At 37.6% G+C, this 23907-nt stretch overlaps 1 protein-coding gene across 1 annotated transcript in view; it reads left to right on the plus strand.

Annotated features, from left to right (window-relative positions):
• Nucleotides 1-23907, plus strand: part of cntnap2a (contactin associated protein 2a) — a 406059-nt gene that overhangs the window by 362879 nt on the left and 19273 nt on the right. The window contains exons 18-21 of the mRNA XM_084399640.1: nucleotides 4983-5219; nucleotides 9029-9262; nucleotides 11736-11869; nucleotides 20307-20400. Coding sequence (XP_084255766.1) covers nucleotides 4983-5219; nucleotides 9029-9262; nucleotides 11736-11869; nucleotides 20307-20400 — 699 coding nt within the window. The remainder of the gene's footprint in view (nucleotides 1-4982; nucleotides 5220-9028; nucleotides 9263-11735; nucleotides 11870-20306; nucleotides 20401-23907) is intronic.

Below are 23907 nucleotides of genomic sequence, written 5' to 3' on the forward strand. Positions count from 1 at the left end.
TGCCCGTGCATGCTCCACTCCCAAACAAACTACACAGAGCGAGTGTGAATCACCCTCGCTCAAATAGCGCGGGCAAGGGGATGCACACTGCCTGAACTGTTTGCTTTTGCTCGCCATACTAATAATAAGGGACAAACAACACCAAATAAGACATACAGCAGACACAGAACGCTTGCTGAAGACCAGAAAGCTGACGCGGTTATGTGCCGGCGTCCTTTTATAGCTTCCGCATCACCGTCACATGCGACGTCACGAGTGACGCAACACCAATGGAGATTGGACTAGTTCTATACAGACTTCAGATGCGTCACGCCGAAGGCGTTCCCCAATGTGTCGATTCTCGACGCAGCGCGAGTTCCCTCGAAAGGGAACTATATTTTTTAGAGTGTACTCAAAAATGGCTCAATTCCTCCCGAATCTCTCCATTCTTAGCTGTTCTTTTGAGTTTGAATTATTCTCTCTTCTCTTTCTCTTCACTTTCTCACTCTTTTTTCCCCTCTCTCTCTCTCTCTCGCTGTTTTTGCTGAGAAATCAGCTGTTTCTCTGAATTTTTGAGCACAGCGCTCTATGTTCTTGTGTGTCTGAAAGTGAAAATGTATTTATAGTCTGCAGTCTAAATGCAGGTGTAGCTGTTAAAACCTGCACTTAATGACATGGAACCCTGGGGAACCTATTCGCCTATGAAGTGTGAAAAAGTCGACTGTAAAGAAATGGAAGTTGAAAATGGGTTTCACTGAATATGGCTGAAAAATTGTCTCAGGCACAGCAGGGAATGTGACTAATAATGGTTTCATGTGTTCTATGCTAACATTAGCAAGGAGTTTTTTTATGGCTTTAAAAGTGTGAATAAGCTGTGTCATTCATGAGGCAATTATCTCTTGAACAGAACAGCTTTGGGCTTTCATTGTGCTATTTTGGCTTTGACTTGTTCTTTTCAACAAATGACTTTGACGCTCATTAAGAAAGAGGAAGATAATGCACCCCTATGGCTCTCTTGAGAAAGCTTTTAGAAAGCGTGTCTTGCTTATGTATCTAAAGCTTGAATTCAAGAAAAAATTCCAGGTCTCCAAAAATCAAAAGCCTAAGTTTTGATTGATATCAAAGGTATTAATTGATTTTGTAAAGCAAGATTCTCCAACACAGGAACTATACAGGTTTATTATTATTAATAATAATAATAATGTTTGTACTATAATTGTATTTTAATTTTTAATTTATTAAAATGTATTACTTATAAATACAAAATATATCATTTTACAATTATTTTATTTTTTTATAAACACACTCCGAAATGTGATCTGAAAAATGACTCTAAATTTTGTTTTTTTTCTAAATTACCTGAAGGAAAGAATGTTTAATTATTTCATTTCAGTATAGCAAAACAATAATCATCATCAACATTTACCTACAATTTTCTAATATTGGTACCACTTTATTTTAATGTGTCCTTGTTACACGTTACACTATAAATTAAGCATAATTACGTGCAACTAACTAAACCAAGCCTTAATCCCACCCTAACCCTATATAAGTATAGTTACTTAATATTGCTCAGTACCTAAATATATAATTACACTGTAACAGGGACACATTTAAATAAAGTGTAATCAGTGCTTTGAATTTTGTATTGAAATGGGAAGTGTGAACTAAATCATGGAAAAAATAAATCTTACCAACTCTAGTGGCTTCTTTGCCATAAAGTTTAAATTAGATGGTATTCGAATATTGGATCTTGAAACAAGTATAGCTTAAAGAGAAGGTCACACTAGACTTTGAGCTTGTGATATTTCTTTGGAACCAGCCAAATCATGGATTAATATTCAATATATTGCCCAGTCCAAGCCATAACCCTCTCTAGGTCTCATTTGCATGTCCATGGAGCACATGAAATTTTCATTCTTATTCTACGCTTGGATCGTAAGAATGTTGAACTGACATTTCAATTTCATTATCAAGCACACACTAGGGTTAGGTGTAATGAGCCTTGCAGTACAAATGAATGTTAAAGGTTGTCTAATCCCTGTCCATTGTTTCAGAAGAAATGTAAAATGTTGATGTGAGTGTTTGCAGAGAGCAGCTCTCAGTCTTTAGTCCCTGACCCTCAGTGGGAAAACTAACTGGTTTATATCTGCAGAGTGGGCAGGGGTGGAGATGTCTGTCCAGATCTGTCAAGCCTCTCTCTGGCCTCCTCTCCTCTGCTTATGAATTGCTCCGTCATGCTCACTTCTTCAGCACCATTTAGCCCCATGCCATAATTTATTGATAAAGCAGATTGCCTTCTACTTCCTTTCACCCATGGATGCTTGTGTCTATTTGAATTTGTTTTGCATTTATAGTGGCCTTATTATATTTAATGGAGGATTAAATGCTTGCTCATTCTTTATTGTCTTTCTCTTCATCTCAGATAACAAGCAGACCTTTGATTTAAAAGCCACTAACATGTTTGCATTAGATCCTGGTATTTTAATATGCATATGTTAGTATTCACTGTTTACATGAATATTTAATACTTTTTTACTACCCACCATCAAGTTGTTTCTTGCCATGTATTTTCTTTTTGTGTTCTCTTTGAAGCCTGGCCTTGATTATGCATTACATTTCACATAACTGCTTGTTTTTGTTTTTATAATATATATTTTATGTCATTATCATTTTTTATTATTTTGGTATTATTTTCCTTTCTTTCATTGCTTGCATGTCTGGGCGGTATTGGTTCTCCAAAGGGAAGCCAGCATCATGGGCCTGTCAGGACAGTAGGTAACTTTTTCGTAAAATGTACCCAAACAAACAGTCTAGTGTAATCTATCTATCTATCTATCTATCTTTTGTTTATCTATCATTTGTCTATTTATCCGTATGTCTCTGTCCATCTGTCTCTCTGTGTGTGTCTGTCTCTCTCTATAATCTATCAGGGGTGCGTTTCCCGAACAACGACGTAACTCGCTGCTTAACTACCATAGTACGATGCATTGTTGAAGAAATCAACTAGCTAGTCACGACTGTTTCCCGAAACTGTACTGTCGCAAAGTGGTCGTTCAACCACATTGGTTTATGACGTCGCGCACGTGGTGGAGTAATAACTTATTTTAATGAATCTGTTTGAGATCGAATTAACGCTAGATGTTTTGCTATAAATTACAGACATGACATCTGAGGACTATTTCACATTTTTCTCAGTTATTTTGCTTTTTTTCCAGATTCAGTCATAGGCTCGTTCTAACATAGTAGAGCACGTTCGCACATGCGCACTCTTCAAAAACGGTGCTTTAAATCTCTTGACAAACTAAAAGACGTAAATGACATTTGTATGTATTCTAAATAAAAGACACAGGTTGTACTGAAAGTCAGCTTGCTTATTTTGCTCAAGATGTGGATTTATTAAGTCCACATGTCATGCAAACTAGAAACTATGCTTCTAACCACAGGTCGACAGCTGTCGTTCCAACTACACAACTTTGCGATGCTGTTTGCGAATGTTCGTTAGAGCGATGGTTTCGGGAAACACTGACTCGTTGAACTATGCTGATAACGACGGAACTTGCGAACATAGTTGGCTAATGATGCTTTTAGGAAACGCTCCCCTGTCTATTTATCTATCTGTCTGTCTGTCTATCTGTCTGTCTGTCTATTTATCTATCTGTCTGTCTGTCTATATGTCTGTCTGTATATATGTCTATCTGTCTGTCTATGTCTGTTTATCTATCCATCCATATATCTGTCTGTCTATCTGTCTGTCAATGTCTGTCTATCTATCCATCTATATATCTGTCTGTCTGTCTGTCTGTCTGTCTGTTTCTCTGTGATATTTTGTACAGGTGAACCTTTGCTGCAATATAAGGCTACAAACAGCCTGTACAACGCAAAGGTAAAAGCAGAAAAAAATATTCCTCTGGGCAGGATGGTCTAATAAATATAATATGCAAATTCATTACGGTTTCATTAGAAAATAATTTCCAATTCAGGGCTCATCAGAGATGGAGGCAGTGAACTTCAGAAGGATTTTAACAGCTTGACATAACTTCTTTCCTTACTCATATATTCATGATGTACTTTCCAATGTTAAAACACATCAAAACAATGCTGGTGAAAAATATTTCAGAACAAAACACCTACTAAGTGACATGAATCCAGTTGGAACAATCATGTGAAGAGTTATAAATAGAAATATTAATTAAAATGTGTTTATCTTGTGTTCGTCCTTGAAACATGAGACATTGTGTCTTTCATTTTATAATAGCACAGCATATTTACTGTACATTTGATGATAAGAGTTCCGCTCTGGTTTATTAGCAAAGGATTCAGTGAGTTTGTTTTGTATTAAATTGGCAACCAGGTCACCATCTCAATTAAAACTCCCCTGTTAATGTGAGTCAGAGTTCAATTGAGTTTAGAAAACTTTGAAACATCACTTTTTCTTATTCTGTTAAGATTAAGCAACCTGTAATCTATAGATACTCCAATCCATATAATTTCTCTGGAGGAATTGATAAAGCTTTCCTCGATTGGCAGCTTGATAAATTGTAGAAGGTTTTTACTTGTGGGTCTGCTTTTATTAATTACCATTAATAAATATTTGATGCATCCTACCAGGACATTTACCATTAATCTAGTATTAATCTAGCAAATGATTGTATGATTTCTGTTTAACTAAGCAGTTTCCTATAATGAAAAGATGTCCGGGCACGACAGTGAGCAATTGGTGAATGTTTATTTTCTCCTGGAAGTGGAAATCTAATGGTGTCTAATTTCTCCAAGGTCTGTTGTATTGAATATTCCATGCCATAATGAATGAAACGTGCCAAAAGGGATTCAACTATTGGCTGAGACATAATGTCTCTCATTTAACCTGTTGTTTTCAAGCTTGTTGTTGAGCCTGCTATGAAAATGATTTAAGTCATTTTGTTGAGCCACTTAATATGCTTTTATTAAGACCATTTTCAAGCGGAATATTGACTAGTCTTTTGTTTCGATTTCCCATCTAGGTGCCGCAGGAGGTCAGAGAGGATTTCTCGGATGCATCCGCTCTCTGAAGATGAACGGGGTGACGCTTGACTTAGAAGAGAGGGCAAAAGTCACTCCTGGTGTGAAGCCTGGTTGTTCAGGTCACTGCACCAGTTTTGGGATGTATTGCCGTAATGGCGGCAAGTGTATGGAGAAATACAACGGCTATTCCTGTGACTGCACCACCACCGCTTATGATGGGCCTTTCTGTTCGAAAGGTCAGTATGCATAATGCAAATTATAACTTTTCTTTTAAAGTTTACACACCTTAACCAGAGATATGATACTGAACAACTTATTCTGTAAACTTCAAACTTGTACATTACAGACTGAATGTGTCTGGACTAAAATTGGTGGGAATCACTGAGAGCCACTCTTTGCATTTAAGCCCCGCCTCCCTCATTTGAATATAGTAATAGCATCGCTGACATGAACAAGCCTTTTCTGTAGTTCATGCTCTGTGTCAAGACCTCCATCAAACACTGCATGCCCTCCGTTTAAAGATGGTGACTCGCTACGAGCTAGAGACTCGGATGGTTACCCTTAGCTTTCAACATCTCCTTTCGGTTTAAATATGCATGAACCTTGTAATTGCAAGGTTTTAACTCACATTTCCATTTTACACATATTTACTTGTGCCGTCTAGGGTATTGCAGTCAATATCGAATTCTCTCAGATTCTTTGCCTCTGGATCAGTGCAATTGCTCCTACAGGCTGCCTTACATCTGTGGCTCAATACTACGCTTTCACTCCAGGAAGAGGAAATTCTTCTCTGTGCTGCTTCACTTGGATTTGTAACCATGGATGTGATGCATTTCTTTTCACATCTATATGCTACACTGAACAAAATTATAAACGCAACACCTTTTGTTTTTGCCCCCATTTTTCATGAGCTGAACTCAAAGATCTAAGACTTTTTCTATGTACACAAAAGGGGGGTGGGGGGTCCGGGGGGGTCCGAAAACCAGTCAGTATTTGGTGTGACCACCATTTGCCTCACGCAGTGCAACACATCTCCTTCGCATAGAGTTGATCAGGTTGTTGATTGTGGCCTGTGGAATGTTGGTCCACTCCTCTTCAATGGCTGTGCGAAGCATCCCAAACATGCTCAATGGGTGACATGTCTGGTGAGTATGCTGGCCATGCAAAAACTGGGATGTTTTCAGCTTCCAAGAATTGTGTACAGATCCTTGCAACATGGGACCGTGCATTATCATGCTGCAACATGAGGTGATGGTCGTGGATGAATGGCACAACAATGGGCCTCAGGATCTCGTCACGGTATCTCTGTGCATTCAAAATGCCATCAATAAAATGCACCTGTGTTTGTTGTCAATAGCAAATGCCTGCCCATACCATAACCCCAGCGCCACCATGGGCCACTCGATCCACAACGTTGACATCAGCAAACCGCTCACCCACACGACGCCATACATGCTGTCTGCCATCTGCCCTGTACAGTGAAAACCGGGATTCATTCGTGAAGAGAACACCTCTCCGAAGTGCCAGACGCCATCGAATGTGAGCATTTGCCCACTCAAGTCGGTTACGACAATGAACTGCAGTCAGGTCGAGACCCCGATGAGGACGACGAGCATGCAGATGAGCTTCCCTGAGGCGGTTTCTGACGATTTGTGCAGAAATTCTTTGGTCATGTAAACGTGATTGTTGCAGTAGCTGTCCGGGTGGCTGGTCTCAGACGATCTTGGAGGTGAAGATGTTGGATGTAGAGGTCCTGGGCTGGTTGGATGTACTGCCAAATTCTCTGAAACGCCTTTGGAGACGGCTTATGGTAGAGAAATGAACATTCAATTCACGGGCAACAGCTCTGGTGGACATTACTGCAGTCAGCATGCCAATTGCACACTCCCTCAAAACTTGCGACATCTGTGGCATTGTACTGTGTGATAAAATTTTAAACATTTTAGAGTGGCCTTTTATTGTGGCCAGCCTAAGGCACACCTGTGCAATAATCAGTCTAATCAGTGGATGGATTATCTCGGCAAAGGAGAAATGCTCACTAACACAAATTTAGACAGATTTGTGAACAATATTTGAGAGAAATAGGCCTTTTGTGTACATAGAAAAAGTCTTAGATCTTTGAGTTCAGCTCATGAAAAATGGGGGCAAAAACAAAAGTGTTCCGTTTATAATTTTGTTCAGTGTATTTAGTGTTTTTTTTTTCTGGACTTAAATGGTAAGTTCACCCAAACATTATAATTGTGTCATCATTAACTCATCCTCATGTAGTTCCAAACCTGTATGAAATATTTTGCAGAACACAAAAGAAGATTTTATTTTTTCCATACAATGATATGCAACGCAGTTAAAGTGTTGTTTTGGACACCCTTGAATATTACTGTATGATAAAAGAAAACAGATCTGCAGTATATCTTCCACATATCTTTATGTTCCACAGATAAAAGAAAGTTGTACGTAACAATACTGAAGAAAAGATCTGTCACTACTTCTGTTTCATTGCGACTTTAAACCAGTAGTAGTACATTAGATAAAGGATCCACTCCAGGGCCTGTAAAGTTGTTGGTCCTCAGAACACATCACAGAACTGTAATTCCTATTATCTGTACTATCCTTACCCTGCTTTTCATGCTTCTGCTGTGTCGAGGCTTTTGCCCCAGTGGTACTAAAACATGGTGCTTCTGTCTCTGTTGTATCTGAACCCTACAGTCCAGCTTGGAAGAAATGTAAAGATTACTCAAGGGCCTTGCTGCAAATAATTAAACCAATCTATAGTCACTGCACTGATTTCCTTCCTGCTCCCGAAACAGCATTTGTACAAAGCTCATTTGTATTTAGCGCTTTGTTCCCGGGGGTAAAACGGCTGAATGAGAGAATTCCATGAATAGCAGATAAACCCGCCTCCCCTCTGTGTACATGAGATATTCGGTGCGGGTGCACATTGTCATGTTCGTTCACTCTCTTTTTACCCTTGTGTGTATTTACTTCATTACCCATGTTGATTTCCCATGGTTTTCCCTGTTCCACCCCATATGCAACAAATCCTGCGTTGTTTATTCTGCTTGTGTGTAGGACAAATCTACACACACTTGCACACACGTCCTAGCAGTCGGGTCAAACGATCCATGTAAGGACCTTTGTTCTCCCCCTCAAGTAAAAAGGTAATAGGAAAGTGTCCTCTTGGTTTTATAGCTGTTGAAGAAGCCCCTCATGAATACAAAACATGTCGGTAATGTCAGTTTCCTTGCCCTTTACTGCAGATGGCCACGCCAGACATCACTTACACATTCCCAGTATACATTTATTGAATGGTGGCCATGATTTTGCCGGAAGTATGATGTGTTCCGGGTCAAATATCTTTTGTTGGTCCTCAAACAGCATTCCTGTAAAGAGTCATAGTTTTAACTTGTAACTTACAATACAATTCATATTTGATATGCTGGATGTATTTATGTCACAATCTCATTTGTGCACTTCACTTTATATATATATATATATATATATATATATATATATATATATATATATAAAGACAGTAAAGACATTTATAACATTACAAAAGACTTCTTTTTTAAATAAATTCTGTTTTTTTATGAAAAACTTTCATGAACCCTCTATTCACCACGGTTTCCACAAAAATATTAAGCAGCACAACCATTTTCAATATTAATCATAATAAGAAATGTTTCTTAAGCACCAAATCAGCATATTACAAAAATTTCTGAATCTAGTGAGTAATGCTGAAAATTCAGCTTTTGCCGTCACAGGAATACATTTTAAAATATATTCAAATAGAAAACAAATTGTTGTTTTAAATTGTAATCATTTCACAATATTACAGTTTTACTTTATCGACCCCAAACTTTTTTTAAGAAATGGTGTACTGTACATAAATTAAAAAGTATCAATACAATATTCGCTCAGCCTTAATCCAAACTTTAAATCTAACCCACAAATATGGTGGTTTATAAGAATTGTTGTTCTAGGGCCAACAAGAATGTTGCCAAAATGTCAATATCGGCTGAAGAAACACCTCATTCTTTTCCAGACGTTGGTGGTTTCTTTGAGGCGGGAACACTGGTCAAGTATAATCTGGTCCCTGAAGTGGTGGCTGCCGCCTCCAGCCTGGATGAGAAGAGCGTAATCCACAACCTGCCCGTCGAGACCAACTTGACACGTGAAGACCTGACCTTCAGCTTTAGCACCTCTACTTCTCCCAGCCTTCTGGTCTATGTCAGCTCAAAGACCCAGGATTACATGGCCGTGGTGCTCCATCACAATGGTAAGACGTTGTTTGAGGCATTGCGAAGATGAGATGAACGGCTGAACTCTCATTGATCCAAAGACCCTTTTCACAGACTGTGATGATGCGTTTCCAAAAAAAGTTTTTATATATATATAGATATATATTTTTTTATGTATGTACATTTATAACACTATACTTGGTGTTTTCTTACCTTGGCCTGAAGGAGTGACAGCAAATTTTGACATTTGCTCTCTATTCTGGCCAATGTAGTGAATCTCTAAATATTTTTTGCTCTTGTGGAAAGTCATAAGCCCCTTTCACACTGAGCATTGATCCCATAAAATTGGCTTAAAATTTCTAGAGTGCCTTCTGTGTGAATGCAAACACATCCCGGGATTGATTCTGGGATGTGGACGTAGTAACATTGCTAGGATCAGTCCGGGAACGCTCTCTGTGTGGACAAAAGGCAGGACCAATGCCATAAGGGGTGTGTCATAGTGATGACACATGTGTAGTCGCAATTATGTAGTTCTTGCGACTCTTTGACCGGGAGTTTTATATGCGTTCACGTTCACATTGCACATTAACAAAGAAGAAAGTTTGTGTTCGTCATCCTGATGTCACGTGTCTTTACGGGATCTTTCAACGCTATCTTACGACCAATTCATACGAATTCGTACAAGTGAGGTAAAACTGGCTAATTTGTATGAATTTGTACGACCTCATTTGTACGAATTCCTACGATTTGTCTATTCCCACGTGATGGGTAGGTTTAGGGGCGGGGTCAGAGGTAGGTCATTCGTACGAATTCATACGAATTGGGCAACTTGTAAAATATGTACGATCTAGCAAAAATCGTACGAGTGAGGTCATATGACTTCTTACAAATTAGCCAACTCTTAAAATTTGTACGAATTGCCGTGAGATGAGGTTGGATCTTTACGGGATGTGTGTGAATGCACGCACAGATTCCAGAAAATCACTGGCAGTGTGAATGAACCAAAATCAAATGATCCCGGGACAAATTATCAGTGTATTTTCCGGAATCTCTGTGTAAAAAGGGGCTATAGAAACTCTATCGGGAATTTTTTTCTTTTACTATGGGGGCATAGCCTGGGTTTCCCCATGCTGCCTTGCGCGCAGCGTGATTTTATTCACGCTGCTAGGCAGCCTGGACACCATAGACGAGATTTTCCCCTCAAAAAGGGAACCAATCACAGAACGGGGAGGGAGCAGCAAGACGATGACGACGTCTATGCGACACACCGAAGCAGTTTGTTTATACCGTATCTATGGATCCAACATGGCAGCAGACGTGAAGTTACCTTTCGATGCAGCCTTAGATAGTGTTCTAAGTAATTTAGTCGCTGAACGCCATCGTATACACATAAATCTCTGACCCATCGTCTTCTTCCTCGTCGAATTTCTGTCGCTCTACATACGTCATCTGGTATAATTGAAACGATTGGCTATGAGCTACGTACAGGCGCATTTAATAGACATTCGTAGCGCCCAATAAACGGCTCTGGGCATTCGTAAACCACGCCTCAAATACGAGAAAATGAACATGTGGTTCCCAGACCACGTCTCAATGAGACGAGGTCTGACGTTAGCCAGGCTAATGGGGGCAGATGGGAATGCAGAAATTATTTGTTGTAGTTTTCCGTTCATCACTATAGAAGTTACCCAACTATGACTTCTGCTTTTGAGAACTCTGGAAATGTGAAAAGAGTCTATTGTACCACATGACTGTATATTCAAAATCAAATATGTTCTGGTTAGCTGTTATTGCACAACACTGTTGCTTTCAGTATGAACGGACAAATTGCGAACCTATTGCATCGCACCTGGTTAGTCTTTGCAGTTCATCATTAAGTATGGATGCTGATGCAATACACATGTGTCTGTACGATTGTTCCACAGCAGTTCTGAAACTGCATTGTAATAATAAAGGAGAATTTATTGCAGCAGGCTGAATTGCTTTTTGAAGTGGAGGCCCAACAGTAAAAGCTAATTATATGACAAATGGCAAAGCACAGGCAATTACATCCTGCGTTTGGCATAAGCACAACACTGCGATCCATTTTTTTTAGAGTTAGAGTAAAACGCATCTGGTGTTTAAAAAAAGACCCTTATTCCCTTCAGGAACACGATTTCACATTAAACTCAGTGACTCAGATGTACCGTTGTTTAATTTGTAGCACAGCATTTTCGTTAAACACCATCCCATAAAACCTAAAGTGGACACACAAGACTGGTGATGCTTATTCTTTGAGTTAAGCTGCCCTAAGCCCACATCGAAATTTACTCTGTAGCCTCTGAGCAAATGTATCTTGCTGGCCTGTGCTGTAACCCAAATGAGGGTCTGCTCTTCCCTGCAGCCTGTAGGGCCGTTGCACAGTGTGCAGTGTAGGTGAGTTATGTCAGGGAGTAGAAGTGAAGTTTGAGCTCAACTGATGGTTGAGCTCTGGATAAACGTGGTCTTATTGTCTCACCCTGTTTCACTCAGGTACCCTGCAGCTGCGCTACAACTTGGGTGGTCTCAGAGAACCCTTCACCATCGATATTGACCAGAGGAACTTGGCAAACGGGCAGCCCCACACCGTTAACATCTCCCGGGTGGAGAGAGACATAGAAGTACAGGTGAGAAACACACGAGACTGACCACACTCAACATTAAAACAAGTATCAATGGTCAAATGTATAAAAATACTGATCCAATAATACAGTTAGCTAGTCAGCCTCCTCACTGTCCACAAGGCACTTTTTAGTTTAGCATCCTAATTTAAATGAAACTTCAAAACATTCATATTTCACAATTAAAGTGGATGTTAACATGTTGCTAAGCCAATAACTCAATACTGTAATAATCACAAAAATATATATAGCTTATAAAACTATATATAGCTATTAGGTAAAAGTCAATTTTGAATTAGGAACTATATTATAGAACACTATTATATATTTTATTTATGAAATTTAAATGGTAACACTTTACAATAAGGTTTCATTGGTTAACATTAGTTACCTACTTTAGTTAACAAGAACAAATAATGACCTGCACTTCTACAGCATTTATTAATCTTTTTTAATGTTAATTGCACTGTGAACTAACATGAACAAATTATGAACAGCTTTATTTTTATTAACTAACATTAACAACGATTTTTAACAATTGCTCATTGTTAGTTCATGTTAGTTAAATCATTAACTAATGTTAACAAACGAAACCTTATTGTAAAGTGTTACCAATTAAATTATTGTTTTTTATATAATAATAAAACTATTTTTGTAATGATAAAATTATATTCGTAATAATGAAATAAATAATATATAGCTTAAACATATATTAGGTAAAAGTGCCAATTAAGTTTGTGTAATAAATTTTTTTTTTCATTATAACACAATTATATTTGTTATAATAAAATGAAAAAATATATAGCTTATACAGTACATATAAAGTAAAAGTTTAGACTAAAAGCATCTTGACTAAAAGCATCTGCTAAATGCATAAAAACTATTAAACTATATTCTATTGATACTTTCTTGTATTTAATTAAATTATTAATAATACAGTTACATAGTTATAATTTAAAGTTAAAATAATATTCATTATTCTTAGATTTTAATAAAAATTTAGTATTTTTTAAGATTGTGTAATGATGCCTAAATTTGTTGCCTGTATAGGTAGCTTTTCTTTGTTTAGGAACAGAACTGAAATGTTAAATATGCGGGTATGTGAGTGAATGTGTGCCATGTCTGATACCCAGGATGCACTGCATTAGTCTCACAGGCCCAACTGCAGCACAGAAACAGGATAATTGAAAGCCTCTATTGATCCCTGAACTGAGACTCGGGGTACAGTGTAGTAGATTTCATTATATCCTAAATGGCGGGACACGCAGCATCTCATGTGGTCGATAAGCAGGGTGTTCAGCAAGATAAAGATGATAAAGGAGTGATCAAGATCACAGGAAGCATGAGCGCTACCACCCCAGATCAGTAGAAATTGTGGTGATATCAAGTTGAATCTGAGGATAAGTGATCAAAATTAACTACAGAAGGATCAGGGACGTTCAAAACCATGTCAAAGGCTCAACTGTGCTGGGCGAGACCCTTCTCCCCCTTCACCATCGCTGTAAGACACGTGCCAAGAGAATAATACTGAATGACAGAGGTGCAAAGATCATGTCAGATATACTGACCTTGTCAGCAAAATTGTGGGCTTTGTTGTCTTGATGCTTTTCTCTCTCTGGTCAGGCTGTGTCTTTGGCTCCTGCTTTGTTCTTGGTTCCTAAATCAAATAATCAAATTACTGCTGTCTGGACGGATGAGGCACAGCACAGATAAGCCCGTGGGCATGAGGCTTAAAGATGGGCTGTAGCTCTCTTTAATTCTGCCTTATTTCTTGAGACATAGCTCTGCCAAGCCCGAGATCCTGCAGACCAGAGCTAGAAATCTGGCATGGGGTGAAATAAATAGAGAGAAAGAGAAAACGATAGACCTTTAACCCTGTCTTTATGGCCCCTGGGAACCCCACTGACATTGCAGCAAATAGAAACCCAGAGCCATCCTTCACACAATGACCTATGTGTGTAAGGGGTTTATGTGTGTGGGTTTATGACACAAGGGGCAGCTCTCCTTTACTTTTTTGTGTGTATTCCTGTGTGTTGAATGTCCTTTAGCACTGCTCGTGTGTGCGCACACACTGCATGGCAATCAAGCAGGTACTCTTAAGGTAGATCACGTAGAAGTGTAAATTAAGTTATATTTGTCCAAGTCTGATGAGTTCTTTTTAATTAGCCTAGCGGGTGTATAAGGCCAGTTCCTCCAAATTACAGATACGTCCTTTTGTTTTGTTGGAATTGACAAATAACATGAACTTGGGTGACCAATTGTCCACTATGCTTTTTCAACAACAACAATGTTTGTTTACTTTTCAACATCAAGATTTAGTTAAAATGAGTGTAAATATATTTATCGTTCGAAAGTTTGTGGTTGGTACATTTATCTAATCAGTAAAAACAGTAATATTGTTAAATATTGTTGCAATATTGTTTTTTTTTCTTAAAATGTAGTTTATTCCTGTGATGATCGATGTTGAAAACAATTGTGCTGTTTAATAAGTAATAAAAGTGCAAAAGAACATTCAAAAACAAAACAAAAACACTCCTGCTCCCATTCGCAATATTCATGTTTTGCCCCGCTCCGGCACGCAAAAGCCTGCAGATAAAAGTATACATAATTTTTTTCAGCACGTTCGTGAAATTTCAATGAAATAGTTTAAGGAGAAAACTGATCTTAGACCAAAAGTTATGGCCAACTTTTCCCTCTAAAAGCAATCAGAAGCAGCAGCTGGCAGGGGAAAGATAAAGGCCCCAATGCTTTCATTGACACTGGCGTCATTTCAAACAAAATCAGGCCAAAATGAACTTTTTGTGGATCAATATTTATTTATCAAAATAGTAAATGATCATATTAAATTATTTTTGATGAATCATATTTTAGATTTTTGTAATGCAGGTTTTACCCACCTGTGCATTTTCCACTAGAGAAAAGAGCTTGCTTCAAAAGGAATATGAGATGAGAGACAGTAACAACGGTCCAGCTGACCTTTCCTGACACCCACACCTGTGATATTTCTTTTGAATGAAACATCACACCCTTTTTGAATCAGACAGTGAAAGGTCAAAACATAACTAAGAGAATAACCATGTGGGCAAAGCAAACAGATGTACTTGATTTTTAGAAGTTTCTGAAGATTTTTTTTTAAACCCTAAGGCAAACAAAAGAGCGCTCTTTCATTTAGGGATGTATTATTCATTTTAGATTAATGAATACTTTGGGGCTTTCCACAATCCTATCAGGTCAACTTGCTATCAAAGTAATGTGGTGTAGGGGAGCGCGGGTCACAACCTAACGCGGGGTTAAATGTAACACAGACCTTTTACATAGTTAGTCAGGGTCAAGCAGGCTGTGTTTCGCTCTTTTTCTCTCGCTGCCAGAAGACGGTCTTCTGCGGATTTGTGGACAGTTTTGATAAGATTTCGTGTAGAAACTGGACAAAGAGTATTTTGACACCACAAAAAAAAAAAATTCATCATACGTTTTTTCAGTTTCTGAGTTGGGTGTGTACTTCACCAAATCTAACTTTATATTACCTTAATCACTGTCTTGTTGGCTAAAACATAGCACCATTTGGTCACTCCCAGCAACTGTTGGCTAGGCTTAAAATAGTTTCTACAGAGCGGGGTTAGTTGTAGCACAGTGTTATAACTAAACCGCCAAGTGTACAACGATAATGAAATGAAAACTGGGAGCCACACAACTTTTCAGGTTTGAGTATTAATTTATGTATTTATTTTGCCACATTTAACTTTGTTGGACTTTTACAAACAATGTTGGAATTTAAATGTCAAAGTATGATTTTTTTCACATTTGTTAACTATGCATTTATCACTTATTTATTAAAAAGCCTGTTTTTCATGCAATAAACCCATTAAAAGGTGATTTCGAGCTCGTTTTTATTATTATTACTGTTATTATTAATAATAATAATTTTGCATGCAGCTGCCACACACAAATATAATTCAATAGCAATTACAATATTTGATGATTTTATTTATTTATTTATTTATTGCAAAACTGTGCAGCCCTCATATCTCTATCCATGATATTGATCCATAACAGAAGGATGATTGGATGAGGGATGGCTGTATGGATATCTATTTATACAGATGTACAAACAATATCAAACTATACAGATAAAATAGTACTGAATTATGTGTGTTACACACAAGTGTTACAACTAACCCCTCTGTCTGTTACAATTAACCCCGCATATGGGGTAAGTTATGGGGTAAGTAAACTTTTGCACTGCCACTTTCAGTGGCACTTTTTTTTCTTTTTCTTTTAATTGAGCCAAAACCAAAATGTGTTAGGTTGTGGCCTGTGCACCCCTATCCCTCACTACATTACTTTTTAATCCACCTTTTCACTATATCTAACAATCCACAGACTGGAACTCATTCATTTGAAATAGGTTTTAAAAAATTAAAATGTATGGGCGTCTTTTAATAAACTGCTCCGAGACTTGAGTTAAGATCCAAATGCAGCATTTCTTAGGACAGTCCAGAATCGGAATCAAAACAGCAGGCAATGGGTCAAAACACAGGCAGACAGTCCAAATAACCAATAAGGCAGGAGACACAAGCAAAAAGGATAATCCAAGAGACAGGCAGAGAATCCAAAAAAACAATATATGGAATAATGCTCTGAGATGCAGTGTAATACTAGTGTAATACACCTCGAGTGAACATGGTGTATATATATACAGTCAAACCAAAAATTATTCAGACACCAGATATAATTTGTGATTACTAGTGGGTGCAGGACACTATAGTTCATTTATGTAAGTGAGGATAGCAAAATAAAGTAAACTGTCACATATTATTCCCCAAAATTCTTCATACAGTGGACTACCAGTAAAATTGATAAATGACACATTCTGAAAAATAAATTATTCAGACACATGTTTTGCTGAAGTTTTTTTTTTTTTTTTTTTTATTGCTAATGCAAACTTTTTACACCACAGACTGAACAAAATTAAGCATTGCTTGGTAATTGGTTGACCTAAATTGGTATTATCTAATTGTGTACTTAAATTTAACAGCTGACAGCTATTCAACCTAATTCATTTGTGAGACAGTCTAACAAAAGGATGGCCAAAACCAGTGAAATATCAACTGATTTGATAACTCTTCTTGTCATATTTTATTACCATTTTCTAATTTATAGCGAATAAACTGTGATAATGTGTGAAATATTGAAGGTGTCTGAATAAATTTTGGTTTGACTGTAGGCTGGGACTAACAAGTTAATGATACACAGCTGTAGACAATCAGTGATGATGAAACAGGGCAGAGGTTAGGGGGGATGTAGTTTTTGATGGAATGGCGATGAACAATAGTCTGTGATGGAGTGCCCCCTGGTGGCTCTCAAGGGCACTCCAGCTGACAGCGTCAATGAGGGACACCATAACCAATTTTTATTTACCTCAAAATTGATCTAAGAACTGAGTACAAAACTGTTTTAAATTGTTTTACTTTTTAAAATGGTTTTAATTGTTCAACTGTTTTAAATGACGTAATGAAGAGGAAGTGACATTGTTCAGAGGCGCACAACAAGTTGCAGAGTTCTACTCTATGGTTTTATATTTATACATTTTTGTGAGGGTAAAGTGTATATTTTATATCAATTCTTGTACTATTTTAATTACTTTTGGGCTTTTTTGCAGTTTAATTTAACCCTTAAATGCATGAATGTTTCTCCAATCATTATTACATATTTGGGTCTTTAGCGACCCGGATCTATATCTAACACGGATGGATCTCTACTTGTCGCGATTATATAAAACACTCCTAATATTAGAGTAACAATTACAGAAGAATAAAATAAAGCATATTTTGTTACCTTTTGGAGCTTGGAAGGGTTCAGTTTGAGCAGATGTTTTATACCACCATCACTGTCCTCGTTAGAGCTCATTTCCCAGTACATTCAGCATCTGGCCCATATTCGCAATCTCAAACATATTCTTAAAACTATCATTTTAAACATCTTCAAAATCTATATTTTGATCGCTGAATGCTTCTTCACCAGATCACCACATCTACCATAGTGTCACAGTGATTGTGTTCAGTACTCGCTCTGCAGTAAATTGCTGAGTCAGTTTTGCTGATGATACTTCCTATTATTTTGTTTTCTGAAACGTCACTTCATCATTGTATACAATTTTTACAAAAAATGTATGGGAAAATAGGCGTCTTTTCTAATTTTATTATTTTTTCCTTTTTAGATTGTTTATTATGAATTGATTTAAGGAATACTAAGAAGGTTGATGTCTAACTTTAAAAACTGAATGAGGAGGAGGGTAGTGAATGACGTCCCGGGTCACTAAAGACCCGAGGTATGCGTTTAAGGGTTAAATTATTATTTAATGATTCGTTATACAGTATTTAACTCTTTTTCAGAGGGAAAAAAACTGTTGGTTTTTCTTTTACATTTATTTATTTTATTTATTTTTTCACACAGTTGATCGTTGAATGACATTGACAGGATGCCAGCAGTAATTTAGGTTTTAAATGTTTCAAAATCATACATAAATTTACCAAAAAATGCACCTTTCTGAAACTCATTTCATAGAATGACTCATGTCTATTAACCCCCAACCATACACTCGCACTTTCTTTTCCATCTCTTTATTCCTTTTTCTTCTATCTCCTGTATTTGTTCGCTGTAACTCTCTAAGTTATTCTCTCAGTGGGGTTGCAGATATAACTCAGGTTGTTGGACACCCCAGGGGGACGTGGCTGTTGCCTCCCAGGCCGAGTGTCCCCTCTCTGGGTGTCTGCTGTGCAGGAGGGGCCCTGTCAGATAGGTGGCTTGTTGGATGAAGATTAATTATAGGCTCACAGCAGGACTCATTAGCGCTAGCCCCGTCAGAATGGGGCCACAGAACCACAGGGGACAGTCTCTTTCTCTCTCCGAGTCATCCCTCCATCCCTGCTGCCCATTAGTTTTCAAGGTAAACAGGTTGAAAGCAATTTAATTTGGTCACATTATCCTGTCGGCGAACAGCAACACACCCTCCCACATTAGCGGCGGCAGAAACACAAGCCCACAAGGTCTTCTGAGATTCAGAAATGCAATTGGATAAGGTCTGGAGACCACTGGTAGTGGTGAAGGTGGGGTTCCCCTGGTTGATTTACCCAGCAAGTGCACCTGGGAGGCGTCTGAATAAACATGCTTGCATTTATCAGTCCGCCACACTAGTGGAACAAATTAGAGCTGAAATATGTCAGACAAATGCTATTGTGTTGGAGCCTCCGTTTCTTTCTGTGAGCCTAATTTGTATTCACAGCACAGTGCAGTGATGAGAGCGCCACTTTCACAACACAGAGGAGGCTGAGAGACCAGCCGTATCTTCAAGCACAAAAAAGTAATTTAGCGGATATAATTCTTTTTAATACCGGAGCTGAGATGCCTCATGCTAATTAGGAGTGCCAGTGAATCAGCAGTAACGGCCTAATTAAAGCTGTCACCAAAATGTGTGTGTGTGTGTGTGTGTGTGTGTGTGTGTGTGTGTGTGTGTGGCTGCATTCAACAGTTGCAGCCTTACTGCATACCAGCAGTATAATCTTTGGACTAAGAAAAAATCATAAAAAATCTAATCAAGCCAGGGTTATTATCGTTAACTAAAACTATTAGAACCATTTTTGTTCATTTAAATAAAATATAAAACTTATACTAAATGGAAATTCAAAAAGTTGAAGCACTAAAATTACTACATAAATAAAATTATAAAAATGAAATAAAATTTAAAACTGAAATAAAAAAAATAGTAATATTATATAAGTAATATTATAAGCATTACCAAATATTAAACTGATAATTAAAATGAAAATTTAACATTTAAAATTCAAAATATGAATAGAAACTATAATGTATTCTATATAATACTTAAATGGTGCTGAATCAGGCTACATTGTTTGACACTCTTAAGTTTAAATGTATAAATAAAAGTGTCTGTTTATGAATCTATATATAAATATATGTGAAACTAATGCTGATTCGAACCATAAACTTTTTAAACTCTACATGTACACATAGAAGCAAATGTTTGAAATATAATACTTAAATCAACCTATATTGATTAGGATTATATCATAAAAATTATAATAATGTTATATGTATGAAAATAATGTATTATTAAATACACATTAAAAATGGTATTGCAGTATATATTTTTATAATTATTATAATAGTTTTAATATGATTTCATATCTATTTTATATAGTATATTATGTAAAATTTATTACATTTTTGAATATGTAACAAATCAGAAAACTGCCTCTATATAAGAAGTAACTGTTATTAAAATGAGTGAATTACTGTATGGTCAGTGATTATATTTTTAGCCAGTAGATGGCACCATAGCCCCGTATAGGAAAAATGCCATGGGCATTGAACTTGACCACCAGCAATACACATTTTCATACCATATTACCTGTCTTTCTTTTAGGTGGATCATTATCCTCCTGTCACCTACACCCTGCCTGAAGCCTCAGACACTCAGTTCACCCTGGTCAAGTCACTCTTCCTGGGGAAAGTCTTTGGTAAGTGCCCTCTGTTCCTCAGCCTTGGATTAACATGAACCCTTAACATTTTTTATTTGACCTTATTAATAATGCATAATATTTATGAGTTTGTTTGTAAAACAAGAGCATAGGTTCTAGTTTCCATAGTATCCATAGAATATTTGAGAAAAACTCAAACCCTTAAAAAGTCAAAAGGAAATGTGTTATTGTGAGAGAAGTTGGTGCAGACAGGCAGAAAAAATTAGTATCAAAATTCTGTATTGCCTCAGAGCAGCCACTAGGTGGTGCAAATAGACAATTCTGTGAAAATATGATTTTGGTGCATGTTCTGTATGGCAAATCTTTATATGCTTTGTTATACTTGTTCACATAGATTTGCATTATAGTGCAGAAAAGGCATTACATTTTTATCATAAAATGCTCAGTGTAACAAATGATTGCAGATACATATTGCAACTGATTTTAGAGTAGTAGGTTTTAATAAGAAATTATTCTAATACAAAATGTGTGGCAGTTCACATAGGATGTGAAGGAAATTATATTCCTGATTTCCAGTGTACTCTAGGGATACAGAAAGTCAGGAATATAATTTCCTGCAGTCCACAGTGTCCTTGAATGCCCTCTAAACATGTCATTGGCTTTAAGTCAATCCCACAAAGGTGTTTTACCCAGAAGCATGTAGCAGACATGCACTTTCTTCAATGAATACCGATGAGACCCCATCCAGACCCCATTATGCTCAATTCAGCTCTCCCTGCTGACACGCCAAAAAGAGTAAAGTGGCCTGCTGTTGTTTCCAGGCAGTTCAGTCAGGCAATTACACCCGCAACACAAACACCCAAAACCTTGTGGCGTCATCCACCTGGTTTACTGCTTTTACATTTTTTTTTTACTTCGTAATAATAATAAAACAATGGAAAAGAAAAAAACGTTTAATCTCCCAGCCGCATCTGGTGGACTGTCCATCAGAAAACTTCTAATCTTCCTCCTGTCCGGAGACCCACGATCTCCAGGTCCTGTCAGTCGTGTCTATCAGAGGATGCTGTCTTTCTGTTTATCAGTTCATGCTGAAATCATGAGCTGTCTGCCCTCTGCCCTACTTGCCTCATCAATGATTTATGGCTGGAGACCCTTTCACATGAATAAGCCACACTCTTTCTGCACATTCTGCTTAAGGCAATGTATGTGGTTGACCTGCAAACTGTTTGACATGGAATATTTAACTTGTCGTATTCGGGAGGATCTACTGTGGTCCCGTCATGGCATTGACATTTAGCTGTGGTCTGGGACCTTCATTATCCTCCCAGAATTAGTCCCAAATCATAGTAGGTTGAAATTTGTGTCCCAAAGGCGCCCAGATGATACGCTTTTCCTGGTAGATTTTTGAAGCACCCATTGTGCAAGGGAAAGGAAGAGTTTGTAATGTTCTGTTTTGACGTGTCAGTGGCCAAAGCGAATTTTAAATGTGATAAAAGGGTCGGTGGTAGCAAAATGATATGCTTCAATGGACCAAACAGTTTGTTTACACATTATATATTTCGTTATGCATTATTAATAAAACACAGGCAGTAGGTTTGGTCTGTACTCACACTTATTGTCATAAACACAGAGGGAGAACTAACGAGCTATCTCTCGCAACCTTAATTAAGTGACACCCTGAACACAAATTTGCTTTCTCTCATCATATTGTAGATTTCTCTCATCTACTTTTCTGTACATAGTATGGTGTTTACTGAGTTTGGTCTTTTAATACCACTGTTTTAATGCATTAAGCTACATTAAGCATTTTCTATGGGAGGAAAACGCTTAACATGTAATTAAACGCGTTGCGTTCATATTCTGGGCTCATCAGTTTTTCTTTTCTGTACGTATGCATTATTAGTATGGTGTTTACTGAGTTTGATAATATTGTGTATGTATTTCTTTTAATATCAGTCTAATGCAGGGGTGTCCAAACTCAGTCCTGGAGGGCCACTGTCCTGCAGAGTTTAGCTCTAGCCTGCCTCAACACACCTACCTGGAAGTTTCTAGAATGCCTAGTAAGACCTTGAATATCTGGTTCAGGTGTGTTTAATTGGGGTTAGAGCTAAACTCTGCAGGACAGTGGCCCTCCTGGAGCAGGATTGGACATCCTTGGTCTAATGCATTAAGCCAAGTTCAGACGACCCCAAGGACGCGGGTTTCGTGACATCATCGTGTACAAAAGAAGTCCCATTTCATTGGCTTGGTGCCAACCAATAAAACGCCTCCTTTGTGCCCACCCCGGTCCCTGCCTTTCTCTCTCGCCGCCACTGAGTTGCACGTGCACAAGTTAGTTTTGCATCTAATATATCGCGAAAAGAGTAGCAAAAGTCAAGGAGCGAAATTTGAAAATGCAAAAATGCCTAATTGTGGTTGTATTGCGAACGTGAATGTAAGAATAAGTGCAACTATGTTATTGTATTTTAGTGAATGGCATTTTACACATTTGTGACTATACTTCAAATTCAGAATACAGGTTTGTGACTATTGGCTGCGAGTGCAAATCTCAACATTCAACTTCAGATTTGTAATTTACAGGTTTTCACATTGGAGCTGTGAGTGTAAATATTAGCGTACAAGTAGCCTACCAATATTTATTGTACAAGGTCTCAAATTCACATCTACATGCTCTCGAGTTTTGCTACTCTTTTACCTTCTTTTAACTTGTAACAAAAAAGTGTAGACATTATGTTGACTAAATAAGATATTTATTGTACAGTCAGCTTAATCGATTAGCAGAACTTTGTGAGATCGCAATTAATTAAGATTAATGACAGCTTAATGTTTAAGGGAGCGCTTTCATGCACTCTTTCTAGGAGATAAGACATTCAGAATTTGAAGGAAACTTATGTTTTGCTGCATTAGGTAAGGGTAAGGCAATAGGTTATTTATTATTCGAAGTGGCTGCCATGCCAAATCACGCATATGCTTGCCTGTTCAACTTATAGTGGTTTGTGAACATAACCACTATAATAACAGCGTTTATGCAGGGATGTGTAGGTTGTTGATAGGCGACACGTAACTATTTCATGTCAATCTATTTAAATGTGTTTATAAGGAGAAATCGCATCTAGCCTCACCCTAGAGTTGGTTCACCCTCCGCCTATGCCTATGCTGTTGAGTCCTGTGATACAGTCAGATTAATTCAAATGTATTCAAATAAAGAAGATAGCACAATTATGGTAGGCTAACTTTTGGATCCTTCATCTTCTTATCCTTCATGTCGGGAAAACATAACACTTTAAAATGTTGCAAATTACTTTCCTATTGAATTTCATATCAAACTCAGAGATGAATACAGATCATATGAAACTGATTAAATGTTCATTCTAAAGAAAGCAAGTGGGTGTTTCCCGGCAATGAGTATGTGGATGATCTGGCAACCTCAGTCTGTCTTGCCTACATGCTCAGAATGAAACAGCTTGTTATACTAAACAAGAACTCTTGACATGGAGACCTGAAAAAAAAGAAAGTTAGTCTGTGAACTTCATGAGCGCTGTGACA

This window comes from Rutilus rutilus (assembly GCF_951802725.1).
Source record: "Rutilus rutilus genome assembly, chromosome: 24".
Taxonomy (NCBI): Eukaryota; Metazoa; Chordata; class Actinopteri; order Cypriniformes; family Leuciscidae; genus Rutilus; species Rutilus rutilus.